Source organism: Microcaecilia unicolor, chromosome 1 (assembly GCF_901765095.1).
Source record: "Microcaecilia unicolor chromosome 1, aMicUni1.1, whole genome shotgun sequence".
Classification (NCBI taxonomy): Eukaryota; Metazoa; Chordata; class Amphibia; order Gymnophiona; family Siphonopidae; genus Microcaecilia; species Microcaecilia unicolor.
The window spans coordinates 574,601,771-574,627,210 of record NC_044031.1 but is presented as its reverse complement, the minus strand read 5'-3'; the positions used below and the strand labels follow the sequence as shown (position 1 = coordinate 574,627,210).

At 42.0% G+C, this 25,440-nt stretch overlaps 1 protein-coding gene across 13 annotated transcripts in view; it reads left to right on the top strand.

The window, feature by feature from the left end:
* The window catches only part of ENPP2 (ectonucleotide pyrophosphatase/phosphodiesterase 2), a 379,835-nt gene that overhangs the window by 209,140 nt on the left and 145,255 nt on the right, over positions 1 to 25,440 (top strand). For all 13 annotated transcript variants that reach the window (XM_030218400.1, XM_030218486.1, XM_030218477.1 and 10 more), the window contains exon 14: positions 2,026 to 2,057. In XM_030218400.1, coding sequence (XP_030074260.1) covers positions 2,026 to 2,057 — 32 coding nt within the window. The remainder of the gene's footprint in view (positions 1 to 2,025; positions 2,058 to 25,440) is intronic.

Below are 25,440 nucleotides of genomic sequence, written 5' to 3'. Positions count from 1 at the left end.
ATTATGTTTTCTTAGATAAACTATTTTTATGTATCTTATTTTTTTGTATTTTTATCAATCTGAAATAGGATTTTGTATTGTATTTATTATGGGGTCCTTTTACTAAAACATATTAAGCACTTAAATACGTGGTTTACCATGCAATAACTGCTATCACAGGGCCACGTTAATGGGCTTTGCAGTAATTTAGCAGTTACTGTGGTAAACTGCTCATTCAGTGCTGTTTGTGTCAGGGGGCTTGGCATGGGGGAGTATGTGCGTAGAAAGTGTTAAATAGTTAAGGCACCTCACTTACCATATGGTAACATGGAATTAATGCATGACCATTTATCGCCTCCTGAATAGGAGAGACTAAGGTAGTGATTCCCAAATCTGTCCTAGTGTAATCCCAGACTGTCAGGTTTTCAGGATATCCACAATGAATATTCATGAGATTAATTTGCATACACTAGGGCTAATTTTCAAAGCACTTAGACTTACAAAGTTCCATAGGTTATTATGAAACTTTGTAAGTCTTAAGTACTTTGAAAATATGCCCCCATTGCACAAAGATTTCTTTTATGCATATTACATAAGTACATAAGTAATGCCATACTGGGAAAAGACCAAAGGCCCATCAAGCCCAGCATCCTGTCCCCGACAGCGGCCAATCCAGGTCAAGGGCACCTGGCAGCTTCCCAAATGTACAAACATTCTATACATGTTATTCCCAAAATTGTGAATTTTTCCCAAGTTCGTTTAGTAGCGGTCTATGGACTTGTCCTTTAGGAAACCATCCAAACCCTTTTTAAACTCTGCCAAGCTAACCGCCTTCACCATTCATTGTGGATACCCTGAAAACCTGACTTGCTGCGGTTCCTCCCAGGACAAGTTTTGGAATCACTTTACTAAGGGGTATGTCTACTAAAGGGTTTAAAGCCCTAATCCCCCAGATTCTATATAGCACTCCTAGAGATTGGCACCAATGCGTGCAATTTAACAAGCGTAACAAGCTGAGTGATGATAACAGCACTTAACAAGCAGTAATGAGCACTAATTGGCACTGATTAGAATTTAGGTGCACAACTCACTAAGCGTATTCTGTAATGTGCGCCAAACTTCTAATGTGGGCAGGCAAAAGGGGGCATTGTTATAGGCAGGGAAATAGATGTTTCGTGGGCGTTCCAAAATTTATGTGCCTAGTTAATAGAATATGGCCCAGTGTGCCTAAATCTACGTGCTGGGATTTATGCCACATTTTCACTGGTGTGAATAGATACGCATAGATTTCGGTGCCAAAATATCAACCAAGTGTATTCTATAACCAGGACCTAAATCTAGGCACTGATTATAGAATAAGCTTAGTCGGCATTGATTTCAGCACCAATTATTATTACTATTTTTTTTTTTTAGGCACCATATATAGACTGTCCCCCAGTGCATGCTTAGCATGCATGAAATCTTACCACAAAGTGCGTTAAAGCATTTTACAGTAAGTAACTTGCTTGAGCATGGTATTTATTTTCTGGAGGGGCATTTCAGGGGCGGAGAATAAGCATGGGATGTGCTATCCAGCTAGAGCGTTCTGATTTACTGAATGCATTAAAATTTGGTCCACAGTTTGTAGGAAGTAATTTTATCAACCTTTTTTCTGAATAAAATGCTGATTTACATCTGTAAAAGGCCTTAAAAGAAAATAGGTTGTGCCTGAAAGTACAAGCAATACAGGCAGGCATGTATTTGAAGCATAAGGGGAAGGTGTTTGGATGGAACATGGGCTGTTGCAGTTTAGACACGTTTGACAGGCCTCAGCAGATGTAAAATTCTTTACCTTTAATTTACATGTGATTTCTAGAAGATTTGGTATTTGGTTTAGTATTTTATAAAGACACATAGGTGCCTATATGCCTTTATAAAAATAGGCAAAAAATAAGTGTCTGTCTTAGTGTCTTTAAAATTACCCTACACATGTCTTTACTAAACAAATTATACCTATTGAGGAATATTTTTCAAATCTTTTTATACATATATATTTTTGTTTAACAGATGACCCTAAAGCAATTATGGCAAATCTTACCGTAAGTATTATCTATTTGTCTTAAGTAGAACATTATAAATACCATATGCAAATATGTATGAATTGAATTTAGATCCTCTATTGAACATGATGTTGATGGAGTAATGTTTTTATATATGAAAGATATAAGAGAAATTATGATGCTATATTGAAAATTCTTCTTGATTCTCTAATGAAATGGACTCCTGGTAGATAGAGTAAAGGTCAAAAGAGTAAATTAATCAAAGAAAGTATGGGATAACCAGCGATAATTCTTGTTCAGTGTATCTTTCCTTTCTGTAATCTGCCTTGTGTGTTTCGTTAGAAAAAGATGGAATATCAAATGCATATAAATGAAATTTGAGACTGGGTAGAACTCTGGGATATCACACTAGGAAAATGCAGACTGGATGGGGTATGAGGTCCTTATTTGCTGTCATATTTTCTATTCCTGTGGTTGGTTGGTATGTGGTGAATTATTCCTGTCAGAGTTCTCCATTTCATGGAGTCAATATTCTGAAAGTTATAATTAACTTCTTCTGTAAGTAGTATCTTGAAAACTCCCTCTACAAAAGTACCCCCTCAAAACCAAAATTAGATTAGCAATACTTCGCTCTGGACAAGCCATTTATTACTACTTATTTATTTTTACCACTATGAATGAACTTTCTCCATTAGAGAGTCCTCATTTTACCTTAAAACTTCCAACTCTCCTGACAGGCCTTAACCTAGACATCTCTGTGCTTAGATGCCTCAGAAAAATTTGTAGTCGAGCTGAGGCACCTACATTTTGGGCTGAAAATGATCCTAAATATAGGTCCACTATATATTGGCTTACATTTACAGGGGTAGTTATTAAGGTGCTTTACAGTTATAACATGGGTTATTTGCCCCTTAGCACATATTAAAGGTCAATTTACAGGGGTAGTTATTAAGGTGCCTTACAGTTATAACATGGGTTATTTGCCTCTTAGCACATATTAAAGGTCAATATGTGTTAGGTTAGCGTAACACACATTAATCTAAGGTACCGCAGGTTACTCAGTAATCACATATAAACAATTATATATGATGCGATCTTGGAACACAATACTACAACACAGATGTCTTCCCCTCCCCCATTGAAATATACAGCATATGATATCAATGTGATATAAAATACACGTACTTGATATCTTTGCTATTTTTTGAACACAGACCTTAAAAGCCTGTCCTGCACCTGCCTTACTTCCCAACTACTAGAGTTGTCACTGTAGCCCAATCCTGTCCATCCTGATCTGTCTTTGCCATTTTCAGGGCACAGACCGTAGAAGTCTGCCCTGGAAAGTTAGGAACTCCTGAGAAGCACTGCAAGCCTGAAGCTAAGCTATTCTGAATTTATATATTTTCAGTTTGTTGTGTTTTGGATTGATTAAACTTCTCTCTTACCTGTTTGTCCCTTTTTCTTAATAGAGTCTGTAATAATCTGCTAACTTTACCTCCATCTATCCTATATGGAAAAAGAAAACTTCCTTTCCTCTGACTTGGAGAGCTGCTGGTTCCTATAAGTTGCTATGTTACTATCCTTCTTCTGACGTTTTATAGTCTTTCCCTGGCTAACTCTCCCTATATAGGAAAACCAAGAGACAATTATCTTCTTTAAACCCTTTATTGGACAATGTGCTTATTGATATCCCTTAACATAGTACATCTTCTCACACAATTAATCATATCAACATGTCTTTTATTCAGTGCAGTATATGTTGTGCCTTAGTCCTAAGGCAAACTATCCTGGTACCTTAGAGCTTGCCCCATTTGTCTCCTAATATCAGCTATAATATTTCGAGGAAAGATAGGAAGGGCCAAAAGAGGTGGAGGTGTGGCACTGTATGTGAAAAATAATATCCCAGCAGAAATGCAGGGAACCTGGGGAAGGAAGAAGATATATGGATTGTTCTGGAAAGAGAAAATGGAACCTATGTCCACACAGGTGCTATCTACAGAACTCTGGCAGAAATGGAGAAGCTGGACAAAGATCTGATCAAAAATATCCATAAGCTTGGAATGCAAGAGGTTGCTGGAAGTTTTCAACTTGCCTGATGTGGATTGGAATGTCCCGTCGACAGAAATTCAAAGGAGATGTACCAGATAGGAGGAGAGAGATTGATAAGTACAGCTTAGGAGAGGGATCTTGGGGTGATGGTATCTGAGGATCTTAAGATGACAAAGCAGTGCGACAGGGTGGTGGCCACAGCCAGAAGGATGCTAGGCTGCATAGAGAGGGGAAGGCAGAAGGAAGGCGGTGTTGATGCCCCTGTAAAAGTCATTGGTGAGGCCCCATTTGGAGTATTGTGTATTTCTTCCTAAGAATGTAAAGAGTTGAAATGGATCAAAGAAAAGCAACAAAAAATGGTAGGGGTTTGCATTGCAAGACGTATGTGGAGAGACTTGTACACCCTGGAGGAAAGGAGAGATATGGGTGATATGATACAGACATTCAAATATTTGAAAAATATTCATTTACAAATGTTTTTCAGAGACGGGAAGTTGGTAAAAGTAGAGGATATGAATTGAGGTTGCAGGGAGGGGGTGACTTAGGAATAATATCAGGAAATACTTTTTCATGGAGAGGGTGGTAGATACCTAGAATGCTTTCCCGTGGGAGAAGGTGGAGATGAAAATGGTAATGGAATTAAAAAATGTGTGGGATAAACACAAAGGAATCCTTCTGTGGTCTGTGCCCTGAAAATAGCAAGGACAAATCAAGATCAAGTTATGTATGTAGTATCACATCATACCTTATACTATGAGTTTATCTTGTTGGGCAGACTGGATGGGACCATACAGGTCTTTATCTGCTGTCACCTACTATGTTACTATGTCCAGCACTGACCTTATTTCCTGACTACTGGAGTTGCTGTCTAAGTACCATTCTTTCCTATCATAACACATCAACAGGCATGAGGTCATTTTTTTTGTTTTTATTTCATCTTCTTTGTGTTTAGGGATCCTCTTTGTTAGGAAATTCCTAACTCTTGAAGCAGCAGCATTTTTACATGATTGCATGTCAGTTCATAAGTGGAGGATTTCTGAACAATTACCCTCTGTCAAGTTTATTAGAACACTAGTAAAACAGGCCCGTTTCTCACACAAATGAAATGGGCGCTAGCAAGGTTATTCTCCAGCTTGGCCCCCTCTCTCCTCCCCTCTCATCTGAGTTCCAGGCCCCCTCCCTCTCCTCTGAGTTCCAGGCTCCCTTCTCCTCCGAGTTCCAGGTCTCCCTCCCTCTCTCTCCTCTGAGTTCCAGGACTCCCTCTGTCTACTCCGAGTTCCAGGCCCCCGCCCTCCCTCCCTCTCTCTCTCCCTCTCCTCCGAGTTCCAGGCCTCCCTCTCCTCCCCCCTCTCCTCCAAGTTCCAGGCCCCCTCTTCTCCCTCTCCTCCGAGTTCCAGGCCCTCCTCTCTCTCCTCCGAGTTCCAGGCCCCCACCTTCCCTCCTTCCCTCTGAGTTTTATGCCCCTCCCTCTCTCCCTCTTTCTCCTCCCCTCCCCTCCGAGTTCCAGACCCCCGCGCCTCCCTCCCCCCCCTCTCTCTCTCTCTCCCCCCTCTGAGTGGCAGCCCGACCTGTGTTGCTCGCCTTCTTTTCCCAGTCCTCCACGTGCCCCTCGCCTTCCTGAATGCTGCCCAGAATTTAAAAGTTCTTACCTTGGGGTCCGGCGGCAGCAGTGAAAGGCGAGTAGGCACAGCGCTTCAGCCTGCCTTCTCTTCTGTCTCAGCTCTGCCTCTGGTCCCGCCCTCATTTCCTGTTTCCAGAAGGGTGGGACCAGAGGCAGGCAGAGGACTGGTAGAAGAGGGTGGGCAATGCAGGTTGGCTAGCACTCGGAGGAGAGGGAGGGAGGGGGGCCTGGAACTCGGAGGACAGGGGAGAGGGAGGGGGGCGATTCTCCCGCGATTATAGATACGTATTGGAAGTATTGTGAAGATGCATGAACAAGGTGCTAGACTAGCGTGATTTAGCAAACCAGTACTTAGTTTTATCAATGGATTTCTTACACATCAATGGGGGCAAAGCACAGCAATGAGGGTCCCCTTGTTGACCATCCATTTTATGGCTACCATTGAGAAAATCAATATCTAAAACTCAGACTGATCTAAATAAGAATCTACTTGGGGGGGGGGGGGGAGAAGGGAAGTTATTAATGTGGGCTACCATTAAGACAAGTTATTTTACTGTTACCCCAGGTTATTAGTAGCTACATCTCATCACATACAATGGGACCTGTGCTTGATAAATTGATGCATGGAATGATTTGAGGATACATGTTTGTATGTTATCACTGTATAACTTATTCACATGAGGTTTTTTGTTTGATGCTGGTTGTACACTCATCTTCAATTTGTGAGTATAGAGAGTTTAAGGACATGGTGACTGCATCTATTACAGTTATTTTAAACAAATGTACTGTATCATTAGAAAGAGGGAAGAGACCAGGGAAGCTGACCCCCCCCCCCCCAGATATAATCACTTTAAAAAAAAATGCTTGAGTAAGGAGATTGGTTCTTGTTTCAATCTTAATACTTTGACTTAAAAACTCTGGTACTGACTGATATGTGAAAGGAATTTAGGAGAATTCAGTATAGGCTGCACCTGCAGCAGAGCTTCAATCTCAAGGAGTGGCCTAGTGGTTAGGGTGGTGGACTTTGGTCCTGAGGAACTGAGTTCAATCCCCACCAGGCACAGGCAGCTCCTTGTGACTCTGGGCAAGTCACTTAACCCTCCATTGACCCACGTAAGCTGCATTGAGCCTACCATGAGTGGGAAAGCGCGGGGTACAAAAAAAAAATGAATCATTCCGAAACCGGCTCACACGACCACTCTCTAAATCCATGAGTCTTCTGAATAATTACTCCTGTATATGTGTATAGGGAAATTTTTATCCCTCTTATTTCGTACACCAATAGAGAACTCCAATAAAAGTACCAGCGTTTCTACAAAACTTCATAGGTGACACTCGTATACAGGGCGATCGTGTGAACCGTTTTCGGCTTGGTTCATTGAGATTGAAGCACTGCTGCAGGCGCTTGAATTCTCCTAAACTCCTTTCACGTATCAGTCAGTACCAGGGTTTTTAATTCATAGTATTGGGATTGATTCTTATTTCATTTTTTTTATTGTATTTATCTCTCCCTTGTGAGGTTCCTTGTAGTTTTGGAGCAAGGAGAAGATGTGGATTGATTTTATGTAGATTTAGTTCACCCCTTTTCAGTAGCAGAGTAGAGGTATATTATTTCCCAATTACCGGAGGGCTCACAATCTAATTTTGTATCTGAGGCAACAGTTTTAAGTGCAGTATTTTGAAGTAAGTGAACTATGTGAGTTTAGAGAACATGGGTTCATAGGTACAGATCTCAACAAAAAAAGAATTTTGAATTAACAAAAAGTTTATTTATTTACTCCGGGGCTCTTTTACAAAGCTGCAGTTAGCGCTAACGCGTGCTTACCACAAGTTTAAAACACCTACTGCGAGGCACGCTGAGGCATCCCACGTCAGTTTTGGCATGTATGCATGCTTCCCACGTGCTAAATAATAATTTCTATTTTTTAACACTGAGGAGGGTGTGTTTGGGGGGTGGATAGTGGGCATGTTCAGTTCTCATGGGTTAGTGAATGGGCACTGCAAGTGTAACCAGAAGCAGGGAATTTAAAATTAGTGATAGTAGGACAATAATAAAATGATCAGATATCAGCATAGTACACAGAACAGCAATGCAAACTTTGAAAGAGGCAAATTAAACGTGGATGGGGCATTTTCAATACAATGCTAAAGTCTGATTTTGGACATTTTGCTACACATCTAAAACTTGAGTGGTGAACATAGCCATTTTTGAACCTGAAAAACAACTATCTTTTTGGTTCGAAAATTGCCTTCTTCTAAGCATTTTGTGCTTAGTGTGTTTTTCTTTTGGAATCATTTTGGAGAATGAATGTCTAAGAAAAACATGGCCCAATATCCAACCATTGGAATATTGGGGGGGGGGGGGGGGGGCCATCATGCTTAATAGACTGACCACACAGACATCCCATCAGAGCACTGGAGCAGCCTAGGGGGCACTGCAGTGGACTTCACATAAAAGCTTCCAGGTACACATCTCACCATAGCCTCTTATATTGAATGGTGAGCCCTGCAGGAGCAGAAAATACCTACTGTACCTTACTGTATACCACTGCAATAGCTCTCAAGTTTGCAGGTGTCACCTATATGTAGGTACAGTAGGTATTTAGTGGCTTTTTTTTTAGAGGACTCGCATATTCCACCACAATTATACCGGTTAGAATGGGATATGGGCCTGGGTCCCCTTCTCTACAGTCCACTGCTCTAATCTCTAGACTATTCCTGGGACCTGTTTGCTGCTCTAATAGGAATGGCCATCATATCTGAAGCTGTCATGGAGCCTGGTATGCACTGTCATTGTCATATCTGAGGGGGTCAGTGACCACTAGGGGAGTAAGGGGGTTATACCTTTATCCGTTCAGTGCACCTTTGGTCATTTAGAGCACCTCTTGGTCATTTAGACATGATTGAAACAGGTCTAGCCAAAAACATTTAAATTTTGGCCCTAGACATTTTCTTTTTGTTCTATTATTGCAGAAAAACTTCTCTTTTGGTGCTGCCCATGTCCTACCCAAAACATGCCCCCCCAACACACTCCCTTGAAATTTGGATGAATTTTGGAGCAAAATGTATAAAATATGGGTGTGAAAAAATCATAACTTGGACATTTTTGAGAGAAAAACATCCTTCTTCCCATCTTATGACTTTTTTTTTATGTGTTTTTTTGTTCTCTAATGAGCCCTTATGTGATACAGTATCAGCATAGTATACATTGAAAAAAATGCAATAAAAGAGTCAAATATATATAAAAACAGTAAAACATTGTGTAGAGGCATGGTTGTTAGCACCCAGTTATTGATATTTGGTCAAGATATATATATATATATATATATATAAAATCTGGGGGAGATTGCACAAAATTACACACACACAATATATAATCTAGATTCAAGTATTTGCATCAGCTGTACAGTTAATGTGTTTGATTCTTAAATATAGGTGTATTTTTGGCCACTTGATAGAATTCTATAAAGAAAAGTAGGCACTTTTGTGAAAAAAAAAAAATCCAAAGTGATTAAAAAAAAAAAAAAGCAAACCATGGAACCAAAAGTCTGTTAAAAACATGACGGCAGATAAGGGCCAAGTGGCCCATCCTCAGTAATCACTAACTCTTCCTTTCCTAAGTGATCCCACATGCTTGTCCCATGCTTTCCTAAGTGATCCCACATGCTTGTCCCATGCTTTCTTAAATTCTGACACAGTCCTCATCTCCACGACCTCCACCGGGAGACCATTCCACTCATCCACCACCCTTTCCTTGAAAAGAGTATTTTTCTTAGATTCCTCCTAAGCCTATTTCCTCTTAACTTCATCATATGCCCCCACATTCCAGAGTTTTCCTTCATTTGAAAAAGGCTCACCTCCTGTGTATTAATGCCACTGAGGTATTTAAATGTCTCTATCATACCCCCTCTCTCCCGCCTGTCTCTCCAGCGTATATGTTGAGGTTCCTAAGCCTGTCTCTCTATGTTTTTTGACCGAGACCTCTTACCAATTTTGTAGCCATCCTCTGGGCTGACTCCATCCTGTTTATATCCTTCTGTAGGTGCAGTCTCCAGAATTGCATACAGTACTCTAAATGGGGCCTCACCAGAGACTTAAGGGCACTGCCACTTTTTTCCTGCTGGCCATTCCTCTCCTTATGCAGTCAAGCATCCTTCTTGCTTTTAACATCACTTTTTCTACCTGTTTGGAGACCTTAAGGACATTGGACACAATCACCCCCAAGTCTTGCACTTCTTTCATACACAGAAGCACTTCAACCCCTATATTGTACTGCTCCCCTGCATTCTTGTCACCCGAGTGCATGATGCTGCATTTCTTAGCATTAACTCTGAGTTGCCAGTTATTGGACCATTCTTCAAGCTTTGGTAGATCCTTCCTCATGCCATCCACACCCTCCAGGGTGTCCACCCTATTACAGAGTTTGGTTTCATCCACAAAGAGACAAACCTTACCAGTCAGCCCTTCCACAATGTCGCTCACAGATATTAAATTCAATATTTATTTATTGTTGATACACTCCTATACTTTGAAGAGCCTTCAAAAGTATATGAGTGTATCAACAACAAATTAATACTGGTTTGTTTTTGAAGTGCCATCACTTCTCCCTACTCCTTTGGGTTTTTTGCTTTATACCCATTAGGTCCTTTGTGTTCCTCCACCTAAGTGGTTACATAAGTTTGTTATCCCATGCTCCTACCAGTCCACCTGTATGAATGTTTACCAATAAAATACGCTCCATTGTATATAGGTGCATACTTACAGAATACCACAGGTGGAAACTGCTCATTTATGTGCATGTATGTTCACATATGCACATAAATGACTAGAATACTGGCATTCTAAAACCAGTGCTTTGTTTTGTGCTGGTATGCAACGGTACGGCGTACCGGCACCTTTTTTTTGCCCTGCACTTCCTCTCAGTCTCCCAGGGGCGTGGTGTGCTGGAGCCGGCTCGCAAGAGCTCTTGCAAGCCGGTTGTTGTGGCAGGTGAGCCGGCGGTAAGTAAGGTAAGCATGGCAGGAGGGCACCACAAGCCATGCTTACCTCATCTCCCGCCCTCTGGGGGGTTTAAATCGTCGTTGATCATTTACCTCCGCAGCAGCCGCAGTGAAAGGCCGTCTCTAGCCTTCCCTTCGTTTCCAGTCAGTGTTCCGCTTTCTTCTGACATCATTTCCTCTTTCCGCAAAGGCAGGACACTGACTGGAAACTAAGGGAAGGCTAGAGAATGGCTTTCACTGCGGCTGCTGTGACGGAGGCAGGGGAGTGAGGAGAATCGCTGGGTGGGTATGGATGCCTGGAGGGGGGCAGGGGAGCAAAGGGAATCACTGGGTGGGTATGGATGCCTGGAGGGGGGCAGGGCAGCCAAGGGAATCGCTGGGTGGGTATTGGTGGCTGGAGGGGGGCAGGGGAGAGAAGAGAGTTGCAGGACATGGATGGAGGAGAGGGAAGGGAGAGAGAAGAAATGCTGGACATGGATGGTGGGGAGGAAGAGTGAGGAATAAGATGAGATGAGGGAAAAGGAAGAGAGGAGAAAAACTGCACATGGATGAAGAAAATCGACAGAAGCTGGATCTAGTGGACAGCTTTTACTTATGGATGTAGGACAAGAAATGAAGAGGAAAGGCAGAAAGTAAAGAAATAAATGGAAAGGAAGCCTTGGAAACGGAGTTAAGGGAACAGATAGAGAGCAGCAGAATCAGAGACTGGGACCAATATGGAAAGAAAAACAAAGTCACCAGACAACAAAGGTAGAAAAAATCATTTTATTTTCATTTTAGTGTTTGAAATATGTCCAATTTGAGAACTTACATCTGCTGTCTTATTTTGCACTGGGTATACTGGAGCTGTAACAGCTTACAGAAATTACTTATAATGAAGAAAATCACGTTATTTTGTTCTCTTATACTAGTATAATATTTTCAATGATGTCTGTTTATATGTGCCATAGCTGGTATAAGGGGTGTGGCTAATGTGGGTGTGGTTATCGTGGGGGTGGAGCCACATGTGGTGACCCTGCCCATGAGTACCAGCACCTTTTTTTCTACAAAAAAAGCACTGTCTAAAACTAGGTGGCTCCTTAAAGCTTTACCCTCTAAAGGCTTAGGAGGGGAGGCAGGCTTTCACCTGCTACCTGAAATAAAGGTAGTCTCCTTCTGAGTAGCAAACTGATCCATCTAGGAGAAGGACAAAGTTTTTAACTAGGTAGAGAAGTGATTAAGTTATAGAATGCATAATGGTGGTTGTGAGACCCTATTTGGTGGAAATTAGTGAGTGGTATACCCTGGGGCTCATTTTGAAAAGAGAAAAACATCTAAAAAGTGTCATAAAGGGACATTTGGACATATTCCTTCTCAAAACGTCCAAGTCGCTATTTTTGAAACCTATTGTGCAGATGTTTATCTATGCAGTGCATCCAAATCACAAGGGAGCGTGTTGGGGGTGGGATTAGGGCGTTCCTAACACTTGGACGTTTTTCAGTCATAATGGAACAAAAAGGAAAAGGGTAAAGGGTCAGGGCTTCAATTTCAACATTTTGGTCTAGACCTGTTTCTATAATGACTAAATCAGAAAAAAGGTGTTCTAAATGACCAGAATACCACTGGAGGGATTAAGGTATGACCACCCCGCCCTTACTCCCCTAATGGTCACTGACCCCATCCCACCCCCCAAAGATGTGAAAGAAATAGTACATCACAGTCTCTGACAGCTTCAGATTTTATAGCCAGTTCTATCGGAGCAGCAAGCTGGTCCTTGGAATAGCCTAGTGGTTAGTGCAGTACACTGTAGAGAAGGGGACCCAGGCCCATATCCCACTCTAACTGTTACACTTATGGTGGAAAGTGTGAGCCCTCCCAAACTCAACAAAAACCTACTGTATCCACATAGACCTAGACCTGATTACTCAAGTGACTCTGAATTACCCTAGTCTGGTGATCATGGGAGACTTCAATCTACATATCAAAACCCCAGATACCACCACAAACTGCCTTCTTGGACACGATGACAGCACTAGGATTTACACAGGTGATCAATTCTCTAACCCACAAAAAGGGTCACATACTAGACTTCGTATTCTACAAAGGGGTGGATATCCCAGGATTCTGGGATAACAGTATTGAAATAACACTCCTATCATGGTCAGACCATTTTCTAATTAAATTCTCCATAAGTGACCACCTAAAACAAATGGCACTTCCCAGAATTTGGAAGGAGATCAGAGACAAAAAAAAGCTGACCGCTGAGAATTGCCTAGAGGCCTTGGACTATCCACATGTGGATGAAAAGACACCAACAGTGTCGGAACAATTGATATCTGGAATACACACTTAGCCAAGACCTTAGAGAAAACAGCACCACTAAAAAAGGTCTTACGCCCCACTCACAAACGCTCACCTTGGTTTTCTCCAGAACTTCAAATCCTTAAACGCGAAGGACGAAAACTGGAAAGGAGATGGCGCAAATCTCACCTGGATGAAGACAGACTAAACTGTAGGAAGCACATGGCAAAGTACCACCAAGCATTAACAGCAACCAAAAAACAGTATTTCTCGCAATGCATTGCACAGGCTGCCAATTCAACCAAGCAGCTGTTCAGTATAGTAAACAGCCTACTGTAGCCCCCACAACAGAACCAGCCTGCCCAGTCTAAACTGAATTGCAATGATTTTGCTGCATACTTTGCCAACAAAATTAAAAGTCTCTGCCAGGATTCACTTGCAGTCCCACCTAGTCCCCATCCAGTCAACCAGGGTTGCACAAACTCGCCCCCTCCTGACAGAGACAGATGGGTCACTTTTAACCCAATGATAGAGGAGAGCCTTGACAAAATCCTAAGAGACCTTCAACCAACTATCTGCTCCCTCGATCCCTGCCCATCAAAGATAGTTCTGCAGGCAAGTATGGGCCTTATAGAAGGCCCCACAAAATTGTGAACACCTCTCTTTCTAATGGGCAACTACCAACAGCATTAAAAAGGGCAGTGGTCCGCCCTCTTGTTGACTAGGACAAACTTGAAAATTACAGGCCAGTATCCAACATCCCGTTTCTAGGGAAACTCATAGAACTAACAGTCTGTGTTCAACGTAATGACTGGTTAGAAAAGAGAAACTGGCTAGATCCAAGTCAGTCTGGATTCAGACCTGGTTATGGTACAGAAACGGTCCTTGTATCCGTACTAGATGATCTTCACAGAAACCGAGACAAGGGATTTGCCTCGATGTTAGTACTGCTTGATTTCTCTGCAGCTTTTGACACAGTGGATCATGATATCATGCTAGCAAGACTGACAGAAACAGGTATGAATGGAACAGTACTTGCTTGGTTCAGATCCTACCTATCAGACAGGCAACAATCCATAATGTTTGGCAGCAGCTCATCACTAACGTGGACACTGACCTGCAGAGTACCACAAGGATCGATACTGTCACCTATTCTATATCTACCTCAAACCACTAGCTGAACTGATTCGGTCAATGGACACTCAGTTCTACATCTATGCGGATGATGTGCAGCTACTCATACCCATTGAACCTGACTTACCTACAGCCTTGAATAAACTGATTACCTGTCTAACATCAATTCAAGAATGGGCTAAACACAACAATCTTTGCCTGAACCCAAGTAAAACGGAGCTTCTCTGGGTCCCTAACACAAGTGGATACATACCTGACATCAAAATCCCTTTTGGGAAGTATGAATTCCCCCTCAAATCACTACTACTACTACTTAACATTTCTAGAGCGCTACTAGGGTTACACAGCGCTGTACAAAATAAACAAAGAAGGATGGTCCCTGCTCAAAGGAGCTTACAATCTAAAGAACGAAATGTCAAGTCAGAAACCTTGGAATACAGTTAGATTCAACACTTACACGGATTCCCCACATCCAAGCAACCTTCAAGAGCTGCTTCTACTATTTGCGACAGCTATGCTGCCTCTCTCCTTACATCGAGAAGGTAAATCTTATCCCAATTGTACATTCAATGATAACATCAAGACTGGATTACTGCAATGCACTATACAATGGTCTGACTACAAAGGGTCTGCACCAGCTCCAGTTAATTCAGAATGCAGCAGCAAGACTCATAGAAGGTTGCAAGTGACGTGACCATATCACACCATTTTTGCAAAAACTTCATTGGCTACCAGTACAATACAGGGCTAAATTTAAAACTATGTCTGATCTTTAAGGCCTTGAAAGGAAATGGCCCTAAGTACCTAAAAATAAGATGATTCTCCACACACTGCGAACATACATAGTAACATACATAGTAAATGACGGCAGACAAAGACCTGCATGGTCCATCCAGTCTGCCCTACAAGATAAACTCATATGTGCTACTTTTTGTGTATACCTTACCTTGATTTGTACCTGTCCTTTTCAGGGCACAGACCGTGTAAGTCTGCCCAGCACTATCCCCGCCTCCCAACCACCAGCCCCGCCTCCCACCACCGGCTGTGGCATAGACCGTATAAGTCTGCCCAGCACTATCCCCGTCTCCCGCCACCGGCTCTGCCACCCAATCTTGGCTAAGCTCCTTAGGATCCATTCCTTCTGAACAGGATTCCTTTATGTTTATCCCACGCGTGTTTGAATTCTGTTACCGTTTTCATTTCCACCACCTCCCGCGGGAGGGCATTCCAAGCATCCACTACTCTCTCCATGAAAAAATACTTCCTGACATTTTTCTTGAGTCTGCCCCCCTTCAATCTCATTTCATGTCCTCTCGTTCTGCCGCCTTCGCACCTCCGGAAAAGGTTCCTTTGCGGATTAATACTTTTCAAATATTTGAACGTCTGTATCATATCACTCCTGTTTCTCCTTTCTTCCAGAGTATACATGTTCAGGTCATCAAGTCTCTGCTCATACGTCTTGTAACGCAAATCCCTTACCATTCTCGTAGCTTTTCTTTGCACCGCTTCAATTCTTTTTACATCCTTCGCAAGGTACGGCCTCCAAAACTGAACACAATACTCTAGGTGGGGCCTCACCAACGACTTATACAGGGGCATCAACACCTCCTTTCTTCTGCTGGTCACACTTCTCTCTATACAGCCTAACAACCTTCTAGCTATGGCCACCGCCTTGTCACACTGTTTCGTCGCCTTCAGATCCTCAGATACTATCATCCCAAGATCCCTCTCCCCGTCAGTACTTATCAGATTCTCCCCGCCTAACACATACGTCTCCTGAGGATTGCATCGCTTTGCATTTCTTCGCATTGAATTTTAATTGCCAAACCTTAGACCATTCTTCTAGCTTCCTCGTATCCTTTTTCATGTTTTCCACTCCCTCCCGGGTGTCCACTCTGTTACAGATCTTAGTATCATCCGCAAATAGGCAAACTTTACCTTCTAACCCTTCGGCAATGTCACTCACAAATATATTGAACAGAATCGGCCCCAGCACCGATCCCTGAGGCACTCCACTACTCACCTTTCCCTCCTCCGAGCGAACTCCATTCACCACCACCCTCTGGCGCCTGTCCGTCAACCAGTTCCTAATCCAGTTCACCACTTCGGGTCCTATCTTCAGCCCATCCAGTTTATTTAAGAGCCTCCTGTAGGGAACCGTGTCAAAAGCTTTGCTGAAATCTAAGTAGATTACGTCCATAGCTCGTCCCTGATTCAATTCTCCTGTCACCCAATCAAAGAACTCAATGAGATTCGTTTGGCACGATTTCCCTTTGGTAAAACCATGTTGTCTCGGATCTTGCAACTTATTGCCTTCCAGGAAATTCACTATCCTTTCCTTCAGCATCGCTTCCATTACTTTTCCAATAATCGAAGTGAGGCTTACTGGCCTGTAGTTTCCAGCTTCTTCCCTATCACCACTCTTGTGAAGAGGGACCACCTCCGCCGTTCTCCAATCCCTCGGAATCTCTCCCGTCTGCAAGGATATATTAAACAAATCTTTAAGCGGACCTGCCAGAACCTCTCTGAGCTCCCTCAATATCCTGGGGTGGATCCCATCCGGTCCCATGGCTTTGTCCACCTTTAGCTTTTCAAGCTGTTCATACACACTCTCTTCCGTGAATGGTGCTCTATCCACTTCAATCTCATTTGTACTTTTTGCAGTCCATCGCGGTCCTTCTCCAGGATTTTTTTCTATGAAAACAGAACAAAAGTATCTATTTAGCAAATTTGCTTTTTCTTCACCATTATCCACATAGCGGTTCGCAGTATCTTTTAGTCTCACAATTCCCTTTTTAGTCATTCTCCTTTCACTTATATACCTGAAGACATTTTTGTCACCCCTCCTTACATTTCTAGCCATTTGTTCTTCCGCTTGTGCCTTCGCCAGACGTATCACTAAGGTCCTCCCAAGGACTTTCACTAACCACACCCTCTCCAAAAGCCATTACACAATGTGAAACCCACAAGTGAGCCTTCTCCAGAGTAGCCCCCACACTCTGGAATACACTGCCTGAAAGGCTGTGCTTAACACAAGACTATCTCTACTTCAGGAAGCAGGTGAAAGCTTGGGTCTTCAATCAGGCCTTTACTGGAAGACATAACTATCCCATTAGTCTCACTCACACACACAAGGACTACTCAGGCTGCATATACTGCAGCAGGACATGTTTATCCACTCCTACCCTTGCTGAGACAACATTTAACTATTTCTCTGACCTCATGTGCAAGTTTCTTTAAATCAATCACCTTACTTTCTAACTCTTCCTGCTTTCTTACCCTTCTATATGTTCCATCTTTGCTTTACCCTTCGCTATCACTTATAACGTTCTATTACGTATTGTGTTGACATTGTAAATAGTATACCATGCCATACTTTGTATTGTTTTTGAATATTTTTACTGCTGTAATTGTCTGTTTTTCATGTTTGATCTATTCTTACTGTACACCGCCTTCAGTGAATTCCCTTAAAGAGGCGGTAAATAAATCCTAATAAATAAATATAAGTGACCCCTGCAGCCATAAGGTCAATTGTAGAGGTGTACAGTTGGGTATAGTAGGTTTTTGGTGGGTTTTGGAGGGCTCACTATATAGTATAAAGGGGTAACTGTAAGATGTGTACCTGGGATCTTTAATGTGAAGTTAACTGCAGTGCCCCTTAGGGTGTCCCACTGCTCTGCTAGGATGTCTATATGGCCAGTCTACTAAGCATGTTGGCTCTTCCTACATCCCAATAGTTTTGATTTTGTACATTTTTTAAAGGACTAAAAAGATAAATGCATAGAGCACAAAAACATCTAGCATGTGACCATTTTCCCAAAAAAAAAATAATTTTTGCTGTTTTGAAAATGGCCATTATTTCCTATTCGAATTTGGGCCAAAGTCAAATTTAAATGTCTCATCAAAAATGCCCCTCCCCGTGTCTTAGAGCTGGGCCCAGTGTTATTTCAGTATCTCTATATTAGCAACATTGCAGTAGAATTTAAGAAGAGTGTGTCTGTTTGCATGACACACTGTTCTGTAAGGGAGAGATACACTGGAATGTGATTAAAAAAGAACCTAAGAGATGAGTTTTAAAAATAAATGTGGAGGAATGTCACATGAATGGAAACAAGTTTTGTACAAAAAATATATATTCTTACACTGTATGATAATTTAATATTAACCACTTAAAAATATGGCAAGAACTCAGAGCTGTCAAATATTCATATTGGAGGATGAGTATTTATGGAATAACATTTATTCTCCGAGGACAAGCAGGCTGCTTGTTCTCACTGATGGGTGACATCCACGGCAGCCCCCTAGAACCGGAAACTTCACTAGCAAAGGCCTTTACTAGTCCTCGCGCGCCGATGCGCACTGCGCATGCGCGGCCGTCTTCCCGCCTGAACCGGCTCGTGTTTGTCAGTCTTCTTTTGTCCGCGCTCGGGACGGTCGTGTTTTACCGCCATTTCGTGCCCCTCAAGTTGACCCTTGCACGTCTTCGCGATTTTCGCTAAAAAAAAAAAAAAAAGAGAGACCGATCGGTCTTTACCCTTTTCCCGTGTTTCCAGCTTTTTCCCGAGTAAGTTTCCTTTCGCTTTCGGGACCGGCCTATTTGGCCTCGATTTGGGTTTTTCTCCCTTCTTTTTGGTGCCCTTCGTCATCATCGCAAATTTTGATTTCGCCGGCGTGATTTTTCCACCCATGTCATCGAAGTCTTCCAGCGGCTTCAAGAAGTGCACCCAGTGCGCCCAGGTAATCTCGCTCACTGATAGGCACGCTTCGTGTCTTCAGTGTCTGGGGGCTGGGCACCGCCCGCAGGCCTCTGCAGACTTTGTGCTCTTTTAAAAAAGAAGACTCAGGTAGCAAGATTGGCCCAGTGGAACGTGTTGTTCTCGGGCTCTTCGACGACAACAGCATGGGCATCGAGTGCATCGACGTTGACAGCATCGAAGTCTTCGACCTCGGCATTGGCATCGACTGCATCGAGGCCTCTACCTTCGGCATCGACTGCATCGAGGCCCCTACCTTCGGCATCGTCAGTACCGAGGTATCGAAAAGCTGCGTCGACGTCGGTGGTACCAGGACCTCCGCTGTTGCTGATGTCGTCGGACGGTGGTGCTTCATCTGGAGTGCAGGTGAGGGCTGTCCATTCCCCTGCTGGTGGCGGTGAGCCTTCGGGTGGGTCTCCCCCTGCCCTGAGGGCTCCTGCGGTACAGCCCCCCCCCCCCGAGATCGACCTTCTTCGGCCTCGGGCCCGAGGAAGCGACGGCTGGATTCTATGTCCTCCTCGTCGGTACCGGGAAGCTCCGGTGACATGCTTCGCTTGAAGAAGTCTAAGAAGCATCGTCACCGGTCTCCTTCCCGTCTCGGTACCGAGAGCTCTGGGTCTCCGAGGCATTCGGCACCCAGTAGGCATCAGCACCGGGAGGACCGCTCACCCTCTGTTCAGGAGGTGTCGATGCGCTCCCCCTTGGACAGCCCGGAACAGCCTCTGACATCGACGCCTGCATCGGCTTCTCAGTCTTTCTCCACAGCCGCTCTTCACGAGAGTCTCCGGGCCGTTCTTCCAGAGATTCTGGGAGAGCTGTTGCGCCCTTCCCCTCCGGTACCGGGGGTGCTTGCGCCACCGGTACCGTCGAGTGAGGCGCCGGCTGGCCCCTTGCCCGAGGTGAGGTCTCCGGTACCGCTACGGCCGCCTCCCAGGCAGACTCCCCGACGACGTCGGCGGAGGGAGCTTCGCCGATGATGGCGAGGGAGTCCACCTCTCGACGCTCCTACCGTGGCCGTGTTTCCACGGAGTCGAGTCGGGCACGGCTTCAGACGCAGGTTCGTGAACTTGTGTCTGATACCGATGGTGAGGCCTCGTGGGAGGAGGAGGAGGACATCAGATATTTCTCTGATGAGGAGTCTGATGGCCTTCCTTCTGATCCCACTCCCTCCCCTGAAAGGCAGCTTTCTCCTCCCGTGAGTCTGTCTTTCGCGGCCTTTGTCCGGGAGATGTCTACGGCCATCCCCTTCCCGGTGGTTGTGGAGGATGAGCCCAGGGCTGAAATGTTTGAGCTCTTGGACTATCCTTCTCCACCTAAGGAAGCGCCCACAGTACCCATGCATCATGTCCTAAAATAGACATTGCTGGCGAACTGGACCAAGCCACTAACTAATCCCCACATTCCCAAGAAGATCGAATCCCAGTATCAGATCCATGGGGACCCAGAGCTGATGCGCACTCAGTTGCCTCACGACTCTGGTGTGGTGGATCTGGCCCTAAAGAAGGCTAAGAGTTCTAGAGAGCATGCTTCAGCGCCCCCGGGCAAAGACTCCAGAACCTTAGACTCCTTTGGGAGGAAGGCCTATCATTCCTCTATGCTCGTGGCCAAGGTTCAGTCCTACGAAGCAAACACTCACAGAAGGTGAGCTCTCCACAGGAAAACCAGTAAGGAAAAACAAACAGTGGATCCAACAAAAGGTCCTCTCACAATGAGTGTCTTCCTGAACAAGGTCTTTATTCACAATGGCACAAATGACCCGACACGTGACGTGTTTCGGCCGTAAGGCCTGCGTCAGGGGTCTATAAAATAATGTACATAAAAACACAAATATAATAGAAAGTAATTAAAACACACAAATAAAAATAAAAACTCCAAATGACATTTTGAACATATCAAACCATAAAAGACTCAAAATGGCATTTTTAAACATATTTAAACCATTAGGACAACTTAATAAAAAACAATTAAAATTACAAATATATATATCTCAAATGATGAAAATAATGGATGACTAAAAAATTGTTATGGACATGAATAATATGAATATAAATCAATATCAAAATATTAAAAATTAATTAATTAAAATTTTTTTTTAATTATTATTACATAGAGACGAATGAGGACAGAACATATAAATAAGGTACACTAAAAAGTATAATTCCAAAATAAGGAACATACCAAGTGTTGTCTGGAGACAAATGGCCTTGTAGATTAGATGAAAAAGATGAAAAACCAACACTGGAAATACTAAAAATTGTATAAAGTAAGAAATAAATAAATACATACTGCCCATACATTTATATGTATCAAACATTTAAATGATAAAAGAGAAAGAAGGACTAAGACACTAAATATGAACAGGGATCTCCAAGTTGATTAGCATCTTAATATAAAAGTATGAAACACATATGTTAATGGTGTACAAACTTACTCTTGTTAAATGCCAACGATGTGAAAAAATGAAAATAAAAATAAAAATAATAATAAATACTTAAGCCAGCTAGTATCATAGCCTTGAAAACAAGATCAAAAAGGGTAGATCAGAAAAAAATACCCATGTGATATTGACGATAAAAAGCTGGCAGCTAATGGCCCTTAAACAACTGAAAAAACTGAAAAACTAAAGGTGACATGCATATAAACTAAATAAGCACAACTGATTGACCAACTGGTATGGTCGCAACAAAAATGTATATATAAAAAAGTTCAGAAAAGGCAGGCTAACCGTATGAAACGTAGCGCTGTCCCAGAGACGCGAAGGGAAACAAAATGGCGAAAATGCCTTCTAAAAACAAAAGCAAGGTACTATGCCGTCAGTGATAGTAGCGTGCCACATCGTGAATTAGATAGAACACTGGACAAGGTCGGAAATGTGTGAAAAAGGGGCAAAAAATAAAAATATGCACGCTGCTGAGAAAACAAGTAAATAAAGAAGATGAAAACGGGAGAACTCGTGACTATAAAAACTGTTAAAAAATCTGCTTTGGACGGGCAAATCAAAGTCGCTTGGGAATAGAGAAACGCACATGTATATATAAAGGAGCTAAATGTGCAAATATATCGTCGTGAAATGAACTCAAAAGAGAAATGAAAAATGAAAAAACTTACCAGGTATAAAGCTGCGCTGTGCTGCTCGGTCACACGTAGCTAACAAGCAAAATTTCAAAAAAGCCCGCGGTAACAAAATAAATAAATACCGGATGTGGAAATAACGTCACTTACCCGTGTGAGCAAACTACACTGTTGCTAAGGTAATGAATGCCGTTCGAAAAGGGCTGACACCTACTGGTTAACCCTAGAACGCATGACGTTAAAAATATACATATTAACGTCATGGGGGCCTTTTAGGCCCCCATGCACATAATGTAGAAAAACACACTTAAATAACTTTCACAAGTTTATTTCAAAATTGCTCAATAAAATATGAATAGTGGACAACATTTTAATTATAATTTTTCACAGAAAACACCAAAAAATCTTTTTTTTCCCAAATTTCACGCAAAGACATGAAAACACACAAAAATGCATAGAAATCTATAGCAAACTAGCTGCAGCTACATTTTTATTCTAACTTTCTTTTCTATTATATTAGTCTTCCAAACAATTCTGACATGTTATTTTTTCAGAAGAGTGTTCTTTGCAAACAGTTTCCTTACAAGTGGAACAATATTGCTCAGTTTTCCTCTCTATGTTTCTTGGACACGTGAAACAACGCTTTCGTTTTCTTTCTCCTGGCTCTGGAGTAATCTGAAACTGTACGCCACACCGTTTCATTGCTTCTTTAGTTTTCTTTGGCAAGCATTTCAAGTCGCTTCGCTCTATCATGTGAGGTATTACAAGTTCATGACAAAGGTCCTTCAAGAATAAGCATCTCCTGTCCTTCCTCTGTGCATGAAATTCAGGATTAGTTTCTGTATAAATAATGAATGAATTTAGGGCTGCTACATCAAGCATATTTGAAAATAGTACTACAGGCCATCGTTTTGTTTGCCTCTTACACGAATATTCTCCCACCATCTCATCCATTTTATCTACACCTCCTTTTGTTGCATTGTAATGCAGGATGATTTCTGGTTTCAATTTTTGGTTATTGCTGTCAACACTGCAATCGTGATGCATGGTACTGAGTAAAATTACAGATTTCTCCTTCTTTGCCTTGTAAGATACCAAAGTCGCTTTGTTATTGAATCCAAAGACACTCTCATAAAGTGCTCGCTGACGATTGTGTTTGAGTGCTGCTGGAATTTCTCGTCTGTTTTGCTTTATAGTACCAACAAGTGTAATAGCTTTTGCAAGCAGAAAATTGCCTAGTTCAACATTGGTGAAATAATTGTCCATGGTGATGTTTCTACCTGAATTGAATATTGGAACAGCAAGAGTTTTGACTATTTCAGACCCCAGATCCTTCTGTACTGGTGCACCAACCTCTTTGCCACAGTAGATTACACCATTTATGCCATAATAATTTGCAGAATCACACATCCAGAAGATTTTTATACCGTACTTGGCTGGCTTGCTGGGCATGTATTGTATGAATTTGCAGCGTCCTCTGAACGGTACAAGTTGCTCATCTACAGTAACATTAGTACTAGGATTGTAAAGTTTTGATAAATATGTTCCAGATATAACTGATAGGGGCTAATTTGTCTGTTTCAAACCTCGCTGCACGAGTTCGCTTATCATCAAAGCGAATGATCCTTCTAATTTCCTCATATCTGCCCACTGACATTGTCACCTTATAGTGTGGATCAGAAAGTGGGTCCAGAAATAATTCTCGTATTGGGACATCATACGATTTTTGACTCCCTGCCAGCAGGAAAAGTCCAATATATGCATAACGTTCCTCTTTTGAGATATTTTTCCAGGACTTATTTTTTGCTGAAGCGATACGTCTTCCTTCTAGGTTTGAACATAATAGGACCTCTTCTGCAATATTGTCAGAAAAATAAGTACAGAATACATCTTTAGGGGTAAAGTAACTGGGACTTCCCACAGCTCCTTGAGCCTGTCTCACAATATTGTGTATTGGAGTACGTCCGACTAATGTAGGATTACTGTCCCAAAAAACATTCGTTTTGGATGTTCTACTTATCACTTCTTGAGGATCCACTAGATTCACTTCTTCATCATCAGAAGAATCACTGGATGAGGATGTTTGATTAGCTGGTGGCAGATATTCTTCATCAGACAAAGATAGTTCACTTTCATCATCGCTTTGAAACATAATCGCTTCAATCTCTTGGTCAGTCAGACACTTGGAGGAAGACTGTGCCATTGCTGACTAGATGTTAGAAAATGAAACAGATTTCCTCTCAACAGCTTATCTTATCACAGGTCCTTCAGCAATTAGCTCACAGTGTATACTGTCCTCAGTGTTCAGAGGACCTGAGGTGATGTCATGGCCTTATCACTCCCTCCAAAAATCACATGACATCCTCACATGTTATTATCCACACCCTGGCCCCTCCACCAGCATTACTGAGTACAAATAAAGTAACTTGAGACACAAACACTTCTGAGAACATGATAAAAACAGCGGGGGCCTAAAAGGCCCCCAATTCGTACAGATGTAGTTTTCACCAAACAAGCATTGTTACACCATAATGCCTATGAAAAAAAATTATATGAACAACTGGATATTATCAACAATGACATACTTGAGTAATACCTTGAGTTTCAAAATTCTAACTAAAGTAATTTTGCAGATAATAGCAAAAATGTAAGCATGGGGGCCTAAAAGGCCCCCAATATGCGTTCTAGGGTAAAAGGGACAGCTATTGAACCCTTGCAACAGAATAAAAAAGTAACTTTAAATCCGTAGCTGAGCCTGGATATATGTACGCGAAATATAAACCATTTTAATATTATCGCTCGCTATTAAAGATGAAGGTAAAATAAAAATGAAAAAATTAGCTGTAATCAATAGAATAAACTGTGTAAGGGCAAATATCATATGATAAAAAGCATAAAAGAAAAAACGGGATGGATAACCAAAATAATTTAAAATGGGGTATGAAAAATAAAATGGATGATGTTAGATTAATGAAAAATTGAAAAAATAAAAATAATAATAATATCAATAATAAAAATAAAAATGAAAGTGAAAAATAAAAAAGACAATATACAAATCACATTTCATACATCGGCATACAAGACCAGAAAAATGTATAATCATAAAAGGGAATTATAATCATAGAAAAAATCATAAAAAAGAACTGAAATCCGTGTCCATATTGAGTCCATGCGGTATAACTGTACCCAATGTGTATATAGTTCTTTGTTCTTCCCTCAGTAATTTTTTAGTCATCCATTATTTTCATCATTTGAGATATATATATTTGTAATTTTAATTGTTTTTTATTAAGTTGTCCTAATGGTTTAAATATGTTTAAAAATGCCATTTTGAGTCTTTTATGGTTTGATATGTTCAAAATGTCATTTGGAGTTTTTATTTTTATTTGTGTGTTTTAATTACTTTCTATTATATTTGTGTTTTTATGTACATTATTTTATAGACCCCTGACGCAGGCCTTACGGCCGAAACACGTCACGTGTCGGGTCATTTGTGCCATTGTGAATAAAGA